The 12,221-nt window shown below is 40.2% G+C and overlaps 1 protein-coding gene across 2 annotated transcripts in view; it reads left to right on the top strand.

Moving 5' to 3' along the window:
* The first annotated feature begins 5,802 nt into the window (after positions 1-5,802).
* The window catches only part of eps8l3 (EPS8 signaling adaptor L3), a 116,838-nt gene continuing 110,419 nt past the window's right edge, over positions 5,803-12,221 (top strand). The window contains exons 1-2 of one of the 2 annotated variants that reach the window (XM_062978399.1): positions 5,803-6,321; positions 9,200-9,397. In XM_062978399.1, the coding sequence (XP_062834469.1) occupies positions 9,354-9,397 (44 nt within the window). In that variant the 5' untranslated portion in view covers positions 5,803-6,321; positions 9,200-9,353. Of the gene's footprint in view, positions 9,398-12,221 lie in introns of both variants that reach the window. The other variant, XM_062978398.1, reaches the window with a different exon arrangement.

The raw sequence follows: 12,221 nt of genomic DNA on the forward strand, positions 1-12,221 counted from the left end.
GCCTATCTCTAAGAGGTTTTGCTCTGAAATGAAATGGAGGGAAAAAAGCCTCTAGAGCAGGGGTCCCCAAACTAAGGCCCGGGGGCCGGATGCGGCCCTCCAAGGTCATTTACCTGGCCCCCGCCCTCACTTATAATATAATATTTTATATCAGTTTTAATAATATAATATATTGTATATACATATGATATTGATAATAATATTATCATTTTATACAATACTAATAATAATACCATATAATAATATTAATTATATGTTATATATTACATATAATATTACAGTATAGTGGTATAGTTCAATATAGTAATATATAATGCTAATATTGTGCTATGCTAATAATATAATATATTGTATGTACATACAGCTACTCTGAGTTCCCTTCGGGGTGAGAAGGGTGGGATATAAATGTAGTAAATAAATGTAGTAAATGAATAAATAAATAATTTTGGACTTAGGCTCGCCCAAAGTCTGACATGACTTGAAGACACAACAACAACAACAATCCTAATTATCCTGACTATCTCATTGGCCAGAAGCAGGCCCACACTTCCTATTGAAATCCTGATAGGTTTATGTTGGTTAAAAATATTTTCATTTTTAAATACTGTATTGGTCTTTCATTGTTATTGTTGTTGTTTTGCACTACAAATAAGATATGTGCACTGTGCATAGGAATTTGTTTTGTTTTTTTTCAAATGATAATTCGGCCCCTCAACAGTCTGAAGGATTGGGGACCGGCCCTCTGCTTAAAAAGTTTGAGGACCCCTGCTCTAGAGATTAGCTGTCAGGCTGCAGGCTGAACCATCCTACCCAAACCTACAGGGGAGTCCCAAGCTCCACCCCCAAAACAAGAGCCAATGGAACATTCCACCCAAGAAGAGCAAAGCAGGAATACGCAGGGGATAGGAAACCAAGTAAGACATCACAAAAACAGATAGCTTTGTTCAGCTGTCATTGCATGGCTATATATTGCACATTCAACAAAAGGTTAAATGCTATTTTACCATGATGTACTTAACTATGAAAGGAGGGAGACCATATTATTGGTGAAATGATTTGCCTGCAAGGCACGGTTTACAAGAACTGAGAAAAGCTGTTCAGAACATGGTTTCTTTGAGGTCTCTCATTCAGAAGGTAGCAATAAGTCAGAGTCAACATGACAACAAATAACAACAAACAATAATAACCACAAAACAACAACAACTTGTAATGATTTTATCTGGGACCACAGTTAAGAGGATTAGTGCCAGGCAAGCGTAAGCTAAACCAGAAAGGTACGGGACAGAGAAACAAATGAGTTTGAAGACAACCCACAGAGGTTTATTACTATTCAGCCAAAAGGGATGCAAGTACACGCAATTCGCATTAAAATGTATAAGCATAAGCATACAGAAAAATGCCAAGCATCATATACAGTTCTGACGGCCAGTCAAATCTCCCAGTCCCTCTCCTGATTGGCCAGAAAAGAGGGTGGCCAGGATCTGCACCAGGATTGGCTGGAAATTCCATTGACTTTACAGCTCCCAGGCGGGGATTCCCTTGGTTGCTGGGGATTAATCAGAGTGAAGGACCAATCTGCCTCAAGTGAATTATACAAACATCCTGCTTATCTGGCTGGCAAGGGAGATCACCTACAATAGCTAGGAGGATTTGCTCAACCTTTCCACTCCTAGGGGATTATTTCAGCAGGCTCATGAAGGGTGGCTGTCTCTAAGCTACATTTTGATAAGATACAAGTTACGGTACACAAAAATCATAAAGTAGATACAACTTATTAAAGGGTTAGGTACAATATAGTTTATGTGGATACAGCTGCTGCTGGGTTTATTCTCAATCTTCTGAAGTCTCATACTTGTGCAACTTCAGACCTCCAGAAAGGATTTTTAATAAAAGGAAAAATCATGTATTTATTCTTGAGCCCTTGGTGAACTGTTAATCCATGGGGGGTGCCATGGCTCGCAACATACAAGGGAAACATGATAACACAAGATATTTAATGTTTAGTTAATGATGATGTACTTTTAGGACTAGCCTGCCCAAATGAACCAGTGAGGAAAGACGTTTGAGGGTGAATATTGTTATAGGTATTTCACTGCAGATCCTAAAGCTGGACGGGCAGTTGTAGTGGAGAACAGTGCTTGTCTCCAAGCATTGACTCTAGTTGCACATTTACAAGTGAAAATCAACATGAATAGTGAATAGATTTCTGGTATGACTATCTGATTATTTTTTAACAAAGGGAAATATTGTAGTTATTACTTATAAAGTAGAACTGTTTTTTCATTTGTGATGCCTACTTATTTATTTTTATAGAGACCCTTTCCAGTGAACACTGCTTAATCTCAGCCTAATGGTCTGAGAGCCTAAAAACCCGATTTTGCTTTTGGCAAACTTTTCCAGTCAGCTCGAACACTCAGACTTTTCTTTTCTTTCTGTGGCCAAATTCAAACTGCATAAATTGTTCTTTTTATTTCCAAGTCTGGCAAGTGGGTGAGGTGCATTTCTAGAGTTTGAAATAGCAATACTAGGACTAATCAGAATGGGGCCTGATTCACTATCCAGTTCAGGCTATACAAAAGAAGGAAAGTTTCAGATTATAGCAAATGTTTAAGTGTTTGGGGATTTTATATTTTGATGAAAGTTTTGCACCACTTGCAATAATATATTAGAAATATTTAGCTAGCAACACTTTGTACTCTGTTTTTGGACTCCTTTTGCAAATTTCTCCACAGTTATTTCATTAGGGTGTGGAAACTTTGTTGGCTCCTTAAAAGGACAAATACGGAGAAAACAGAAGGAAGGGTCATGTGGCAGATTATTTTTCCCCACTTTCATTCAAACCAGTGAGTAATGCAAGAAGACAGTCACACTGATTCTCATTTAGCATAGACTATGGTTGTGTGTGCATCAGAAAGATCACTGGTACCCTGTGAGGCAGCACTGGACAGGAAAATCTGCATTGTACTCTCATCACCTTATTTGGGCAGTTTGCCCAATTTAGAAGGATATCTCTGGTTCAGCCAGATAATTAATTCAGATTGGCAGAAGGAACATACAACTCACACGTTGGGACAGATCAATTGGATAATGGTCCATTTTAATCACAATTCAAAATCATGGTTGTGACTTATAAATCCCTATGGTCACGTGTCAAATTCAAGGTCTACAAGCCAAATCCAGCCTGCCATATCATTTTATGTGGCCCTCCAGATGCTGGACTACAACTCCTGTATTCCTTATAATTAGATATCATGATTAGAGCTGTTGGGAGTTGTGGCACAGTAACATCTGGAAGGTTGCAGTTTGTTGTTTAGATAGGAAAGTGGGCTTTGAATTTTGATATAAAGCTTGTGGATATGATGACTAACTTTAAAATGCCCTTTAACCTTTCCTCAACTCTAGAACCACAAGTGCTGTTGTGTTGCAATTCCCGTTATCTCCAATCTGCATGGTGGATAATCAAAAGTGGAAGTCGTCTGTCGCTCAATAACACTTGGCCCAAATTGGGTAAAAACTAAAGAGCACAGGTCACTATGTAAACAAAAATACAGTTGGACCTTTGTATCCATGGATTCTCTATCCATGGATTCAATGGCTCCTTGAAGGCAACCATAAGGCTAATGTGATCCTTTGTGAAAAGGAGTTTGAGGGAGGGAGGGAGGGAGGGAGGGAGGGAGGGAGAGAGAGAGAGAGAGAGAGAGAGAGAGAGAGAGAGAGAGAGAGAGAGATTGAATCTCTCTCAGCTCTGCCCACCTGGTTTTTCTGTGTAGCAGCAGGCAACACCTGGAAGCTGAGGAGGTGGAGTTGTGATTCTGTTGATATATTGCCCACCCAGCTGTTTTACTATCTCTCCTCCTGAGCTAACCAGGGTGGTCTTGGCATTGGTGTTGGAGCTTTCACAGCTGGCAGGGCAAGAGTGGTTTAGGCAGGAGTGGTTTAGGACTTCATAACAACCATGGCTCTATGCCAAGTGGTATCTGGTCTTAACTTACGCTGGTAGACGACTCTGAACTTTCTTTTCTGTGCTGGATGGGATGATGGTGATCATGGTCTTTGGAGAGGTGAAAGCCAACATATTTGTGCTAGATCCTTGCCTTTCCTGGTGTATAAAAGCAGACAGAGGCAGACTGTCTGAGTGGGTTACAGGAGTAGTGGATGCTTCCATGCAGCAAGACATAGTTTCATCCTTCCTAAAAAAAAACTGTGGCAATGTCCATTTGTTAAAAAAAATCTTCTGTGAACTCAGCTATACTGAATACTGGCCAGTCTCCAGTATTCCCTTTTTGGGCAGTATTCTGGAAGATGTTGTGGCCTCCCACCTCCAGGCATTCCTGAATGAAAACAATTATCTTGATCCTTTTCAAACTGGTTTCAGGACTGGCTAGGGACACATGAGGAATTTGATATGGAAAGTGTGTCCCTATTGCTTCTGCTGGACCTCTCAGTAACATTAAATTCCACCAAGTATGGTGCCCTCCTGGGCCACTTCATTGGGATAGGAATTGGAGGCAATGTTTTACAATGGTTCTATCCTTCTTGGTGGAGCAAACATGGAAGGTGGTGCTGTAGGATTTGACGCTTGGGCTGTGGGGTCCCTCATGCTATTTAACATATACATAAAACTGCTGGGAGAGGTCCCCTGGAATTTTGGGGTACAATGCCATCAACATGCAGATGACACACAACTCAAGGAGACTGTCCTGGTCCTAAACCAATTTTTGCCATCAGCAATGAACTTGATGAGAGTAAACAGAATGAAAGATGTTCTTGATCAATTGGAAGATCAGAAAATTTGGATTTAGCCTGTGTTGGATGGGGTTATACTTCCCTAAAGAGATATGTTTTCAGTTTGGGTGTACTCCTGAACTCAGCATTGAGCCCAGAGGCCCAGATTTCTCTGATGGCCAGGAGTGCTGTTGTGTATTTAAAGCTGGTGTGCCAACTGTGCCCATTCCTTGAGATACCAGATCTGGCTATGGAAGTCTTATTTACATCCTGTTTGGACTACTGTCACATTCTCCTTGGGGCTACGTTTGAGAACTGTTCAGAAATTACAGCTGGTCAAAGAGCTGCATCCAGATTACTAACTGTGGTTGGCTACATGGCTCATACAATGCCCTTGTTGCAACTGCTCCTCTGGCCATCAATTTGTTTCCATGCACAATTCAAAGTGCTGGTTATTATCTATAAAGCTTTATCTGGCTCAGGTCCATAACATTTAGCAGACATTACCACTCTGTATGAGCTGACCCAAGCTCTAAAATCATCAGGACGGACCCTTCTCTCAGTCCCAACACCACTATAGGAATGGTTGGTGGGGAGGCAAGGGGATCACTTTTCAATATTTGCCCCTAGACTCTGGAGTCAGCTTCCTTGCTGTTATTCCTTCAAGATAATCCTTATTATAAAAATAGGCTTTTAAGACAGAACATTTCTAAAGTCAGGCTAAATGGTGCTGTGTTATTTTAACTGAAAACTTTTAAAGAGCTCTTGTCTTTTTAAATAACATTTTACTCCAACAATCTGAATTGTTTTACTGTAGTCAGGCCCATAGCCAGGATTTTGATTTGGGGGGGGGGGGGGGGGCTGAGTCTGAATGAGAGAGGATCAACCTTAGAAAACCTTTTGTATGGTTATCCCAATACCCTCATGCATATGGGATATATTGAGCATGGTGATCAGATCATGATATGAATAAACTTAACAGTTTAAATATTACCAGTAAGGCCTTCTCACGGACCACCCTGAGAATTTCGGGGTGGGGGTGGGGGGTTGAGGGGCTTCAGCTACATGCCTGACTATAGTCATTACATTAATTCTATTACAGTGTTTCCTTTTTATATGTTTTAATTGTCTCATTCTTTTACATTTTGAGTCCCTGGGATGATAATGATAATGGTAATGATAATGAGTCGCTGTCACTAAATCATTTAAAATGCAATAAAATATGTATTATTATTGTGTCAATATAGTCATTTAATCTAGTGACTATATTAAATCGTATAAAATATAATGATACTTATTTTTGTTACATTTTAAATGATTTAGTGACGGTGTCTCTTCTTCTTTTTTCTTTGCAGAAGCAGAAGCTAACTTCACAGCTGTTTTTAAAATGAAGAAACATCCTCCAAATATTTGGGAGGAGAAGGCTGTAGGGTGAGAGTAAATAACAGATTGGACCACATACAGAAGATTGTAAGAAACCAAGCCATTAAACCCCTATTGAAAATGAGATTAAAAAACCCCATGATTGTGGTTTGAAAGAAGTTGCCTGCAGGAGCAAGAGAATTGCTTTTACTGGAGATCCTAATAAGAGGTTGTGTAAGTATCATCTATTCCAGATGTTTTAAATTAAGTAAAGTTAGCCACACTGGGAAAGAGTTAGGATATATATTATCTTTTGTTTTGGACTTTTGCTCCCACAATTCCGATCGACTGATAAACTGGCTGGGATTTCTGAAGTCCAAAACACCTGGAGTCCAAAACACCTGGAGGAGCAGAGTTTGAGACACATTGAATTAGACAATTGCAAAATATTACCCAAGCCACAGGGCAAACAGACAGAAGCAAGAACATTGTGACAAAGGTTACATGACAGCTAAGGAGAATCTGTTGGAAATTGTGTTCTTGGATTTTTCAAAAGTCTTGTGACAAAGTCCCTTTTAAAATCCTGGAATAAATGCAGCAACCACAAGTTGAGAGGATTGGACACTTTGGTATGGTAACAGGAATAAAGAATAAGGATAGCTTTAAAAAAGAGGAAGCAGAGAAAATGAATTTATTTTTTCCAATCTTTGTTTGAACTCATGGTGATTCATAACAAGATTTTTCAAAAAGCAGCATCAAAGACAATATGCTTGAGCAAAAGGGGGTACTTTTGCTCTCTCCTATGCTACTTGTGGACTTCCTATGGGCATCTTGTTGACTACTGTAGGAACAGAATACTGGACTAGCTGTCTTCATTTGACTCTATAGCAGTGCTTCTTAAACTATCTGACTGAGGAGCAGAAGTGGGTGATAGTTCCCCCCCCCCCCCCGTGTGCTAGGAACTGGCACCCTATTTGTTCTAATTGACTAAAACAGATTCTTTCCTTTCTGGACACTCACCATGAACCAGTAGCTCACAGACTAACACTGGTATATAGGAGCAGAACTGAATTGGTGGAACTGATCTTATATTCTTGGAATATGTTTTTATTCTGATAAGGTATGAAATGGTGAGAAAGAATAGGTATGCCTATAGGCATCTGAAGAATGTTGGCTGGGTGATTGGGTTTCTCAGCTGGTTATCTAGTTTTAGCTTGCTCTAGTTCATTAAAAAGGAAAAGACATGCAAACTCATTTGCCCATTCTTCCAGCCATTACTCACCATTACTCATTAATTATTGGGAATCCTGAAGTCAGGTCATTGATGAATCTAGGTCAGGATTATCTAGACACAATTTTTGCATTGTTTTTACTTCATCCGCACCCTAGTAGTGGTCAAAACAGATGCCCTTGAAGCTGGGACATCATGCATGGCAACAATGTGTTGTACAAGTGAGTTGTACAATAAGCACTGAAGTCTTTTAAATATGCTATGTATCCCCCTTCAATCCTATACAGGTAATGTTTTTGTTTTGCCTCAGTCTGATGCTTAAGCACTATGGAAAATCAGATAAAATGTTTGATATGGGGAAAGCTATGGAAGAATCCATCACACCTTGATTCATAGCAACAACACAAAACCTTCTAGGGCTGTTGCAGCATGGTATAGTGGTTTGAATGTTGGTCTAGGCTACTAGGAGACCAGGAACCTCATCAGACGCAGTTCCCTCCCTGTTTGTACACATTTTAAATCCCTTTTGAGGATGACGTGCCACTGAGTCCATCACACAACGTTTCTTAATTTCCGGCTGTCATCTGTAGTGTTTCATTCTCAAAGTGGGTTTGAAGTGTTGTGAAATGGGGAGATGAGAAGATGGGGAGAAATAATCTTCTAAACCCCTGATGTGCTCGAAAGTGCTTAAAACCCATGGGATGGGATCTGTCAGATTCACCCAATACTGCCCAAGTCATTTCAGTGACTTGGGCAGTATTCTGGCAAGCATGACGCTCCAGTTCTTGTCCCAAGTCCTTCTGTTTGAACCTGGTTCCTTTTATATAGATATAGATGTCACTGGCAGAAGTTGTGCAATTGAAAGATATTACTACTGTGATATAGCTTTATTTTCTCCCTCTGCTGTATGCCGTGCTTTCATAATACCACTATTTTAAACTTTTTTTACCCATTGCAGTCATTTCTGCTCACAACCTTATATTTGTTCTCTACATTTAATCATAGAACATAGGAGTGCTCTTTTTGCCTAGGAGCTTTAATCTATTTGAAAATATGTAATTACATTTTTTTCATGCACTAGAAATTTCGGGATTTTGAAGGTTTCCCTACTTTTTTAAAAAAGGAATACCACCGGAGGGGGGGGGGAGGAAACGTACCCGTGTGATGATTCCAAACATGGAACACAGCAAGGGAAAGGTTAGGGAACATGTGCATGCTTTGATTTGCTATACTGATGAAGACAATTCCCCCCGCTTCTCACAGCTCATACGATGAGGTCCCAGGTTCCAAATCTCCGCTCTGCGATTGAAACCCAGTAGATGAAATTGAGCAAGTTGCATGCTCTTGGGCCCCATCTACACTGTCATAGAATGCAGCTTGAAAGGCGTCAGTGTAGACTCCTAATGCAGTTCAATACAGAAAGTGCATTATATGAGTTTGCACTGACCATATAATGCAGTTTCAGACAGAGCAGGTATAGGCAAACTTGGGACCTCCAGTTTTGGACTTCAACTCACATAATTCCTAACAGCCGGTAGGAATCTTCCAAGGAATTACTTCCAAGAGTTACTTGAAGTAATAACAATATACATAAGGTAACTTGCAGAGATTTTTTCAAAACCCTATATGGTTGGCAGGATTCTGCAATACACTAATTGAACACTCTTGATGCTCCTCCAAATCTGATGCAGTCTGATATGATATCATTTTATTCATGTTTGGTCTTGCTCTATGAAATCAAATCATAACAGGGCAGAGTAGAAGATAAGAATATGGCCTCTGAAATAAATCGGGGTGAAGGAAAGAGTTCTGGGCTTTGTTTGTCTTCTGCAACTGCAACCTATCCTTTCTTGACAGCATCCTGCTGTTTCACTCTTACAGCCTTGGCTTAGCTGAGCACTGAGCAGTCCCTCCACCTGTTGTGAAGTGGTTTTCTGTGAGTCACAACCATAATTCAGCATCTGTAGTATACATTCCTTTCTCTTGCTAATCACTGAGGATCCTGGAATAGTCTTTTTTCTGGAATTTTCTTCCCATGAATCAAGAATGCACTTCCCTGCAATCAACAATGACAACTTGGTGAGTGAAAATTTAACAGGGGACAAGGGAATAAGATGGCTTCAGGCAATATACCACCAGGAGAGGGGATTGCGGTGCAAGAAGCAATTAGAAACCCAAAGTGCAGAGAAGGATTGGAGAAGGCTGCAGGAGAGGAGAGGGGGAATGACCTTTTAAAATGCAAACGATTTATTGTTTATAAACAAGGCAATTCTTTCAACAATTGCAAAACCATTACAGAATAAACAGAGAGAGAACTGTTCTGCTCACTCGCAATATAGGTCCAATTTACAGATCCTACAAGAACTGGTGGGTTTTTTTTCTCATCATTGCCAATCATCTCATCATTTCACAGATGCACCTTTTTAATCAGAACCATAAAAGAGTTCCAGATGAAATATATAACAATGCCCTTGCTGCCAAAAAGAATGTGGCTTTGAAAATTTAATTCAGGCTTAGTCATATTTGGAGCCTAAATTTACTTATGCTTTGTCCTGCCATTCATTTCATGTAGGTTTCTTGGGGTGAAAAACTGAAATTACCTATTTATTTTTAAAAAAATTGCTTCTGTTACTCTGGACTCTGTGTTGTCAAAGGCTTTCATGGCCAGAATCTCACTGGGTTGCTGTGAGTTTTCTAGTCTGAATGGTCATGTTCCAGAAGCATTATCTCCTGATGTTTTGCCACATCTCTGGCAGGCATCCTCACCACAGAGGTTGTGAGGTCTGTTGGAAACTAGGCAAGTGGGGTTTATATTTCTGTGGAATGTCCAGGGTGGGAGAAAGAAGTTTTGTCTGTTGAGGCAAGTGTGAATGTTGCAGTTGGCCACCTTAGACTCTGTTTAACATAAAAAAGAGTTTGGTCAGTTCAATGGGGGTCATTTTTGACTGTCATATGATCCTCTGAAAGAGGTTTAAGGTTGAACCCACCTCTTTGCCCCCCATCTTTAAAGTTTTTCACCAGGCCTTCTAAGTTAGTTTTAATCATGAATTTTAAACTCGCATCTTGGGTTCACTATATTTTAATCTTTGATCTGTGTATTTCAATATATGTATTTTGTAGAAATGTGTTTTAATATGTGTATTTTATATAATAACTAGCTGTGCCCGGCCACGCGTTGCTGTGGCTTAGTCTGGTGGTGTTGTTCAGTCTACATTAGGTTGTATTTATGCTGTGACCTCCACCTTCTTTATACTCACATTAGTAGTAGTATTTGAAGTCTGTTACCTTCTTCAATTTTTGTGTTGATTGATAATTGCTTGAGATCCCTGTTGTCTTTGGTTTGTTGTTAGTTGTAATGTCTGATTCTGCTGAGTGCGGTTTATATTTTTATTGTGGTACAATAGTCCTTTTTTTGTTTTGCCTGTGTAGGTGTTTATTATTATTGTTGTTGTTGTGGTCATGAAGGTTGGATAAGTTAGATGCTACTGTATTGTTTTTTGGAGGCCCAGTGTAGCACTGACTGGCCTCTCAGCCTCAGTGCCTGGCTGTTTCTTGCCTGTGATGGTGTTGATTCTTATTGTTGTTGTTGTTGTCATTGTTATTATTGTAATTGTTTTTTTGGAGGCCAAGTGTGAATGTAGGGATTGGGGAGGTGGATGAGTTGTGTTGTCAAATTTTGTATTTGTTATAGTCACAATGCGTTGTTGTGAGTTTTGTGGGTCCGGATTGTGGTTTTGTGGTGTAGTTGTGTTGTTACAACTGGGAGAAAAGGCTTTTGTGTTGTGTTGTCAAGTTTTGTATTTCTGGGGCGTTTAGTTGTGTTGTTATCGTCACGATGCACTGTTGTGAGTTTTGTGGGTCCGGATTGTGGTTTTGTGGTGTGGTTGTGTTGTTACAATCGGGCGGGAATGCTTTTATGTTGTGTTGCTAAGTTTCATATTTCTGGGGCATTTAGTTGTGTTGTTATAGTCATGATGCGTTGTTGTGAGTTTTGTGGGTCCAGTGTGGTTTTGTGGTGTGGTTGTGTTGTTACAACTGGGAGGCAAGGCTTTTGCATTGTTTTGCCAAGTTTTGTGTTTCTGGGGCGTTTAGTTGTGTTGTTATAGTCATGATGCGTTGTTGTGAATTTTGTGGGTCCGGATTGTGGTTTTGTGTTGTGGTTGTGTTCTTACAACTGGGAGGCAAAGCTTTTGTGTTGTGTTGTCAAATTTTGTATTTCTGGGGCGTTTAGTTGTGTTATAGTCACGATGCGTTGTTGTGAGTGTTGTGGGTCTGGATTGTGGTTTTGTGGTGTAGTTGTGTTGTTACAACCGGGAGGCAAGGCTTTTGTGTTGTGTTAAGTTTTGTATTTCTGGGGCGTTTAGTTGTGTGCCAAGTTTCGTATTTCTGGGGCGTTTAGTTGTGTTGTTATAGTCACGATGCATTGTTGTGAGTTTTGTGGGTCCGGATTGTGGTTTTGTGGTGTGGTTGTGTTGTTACAACCGGGAGGCAAGGCTTTTGCGTTGTGTTGTCAAGTTTTATATTTCTGGGGTGTTTAGTTGTGTGCCAAGTTTCGTATTTCTGGGGCGTTTAGTTGTGTTGTTATAGTCATGATGCGTTGTTGTGAGTTTTATGGGTCCGGATTGTGGTTTTGTGGTGTGGTTGTGTTGTTACAACCTGGAGGGAAGGCTTTTGCGTTGTGTTGCCAAGTTTCGTATTTCTGGGGCGTTTAGTTGTGTTGTTAGAGTCACAATGCATTGTTGTGAGTTTTGTGGGTCCTGTGTGGTTTTGTGGTGTGGTTGTGTTGTTACAACTGGGAGGCAAGGCTTTTGCATTGTGTTGCCAAGTTTTGTATTTCTGGGGCGTTTAGTTGTGTTGTTATCGCATGATGCGTTGTTGTGAGTTTTGTGGGTCTGGATTGTGG

The sequence above is a fragment of the Anolis carolinensis genome, chromosome 4 (assembly GCF_035594765.1).
Source record: "Anolis carolinensis isolate JA03-04 chromosome 4, rAnoCar3.1.pri, whole genome shotgun sequence".
Classification (NCBI taxonomy): domain Eukaryota; kingdom Metazoa; phylum Chordata; class Lepidosauria; order Squamata; family Dactyloidae; genus Anolis; species Anolis carolinensis.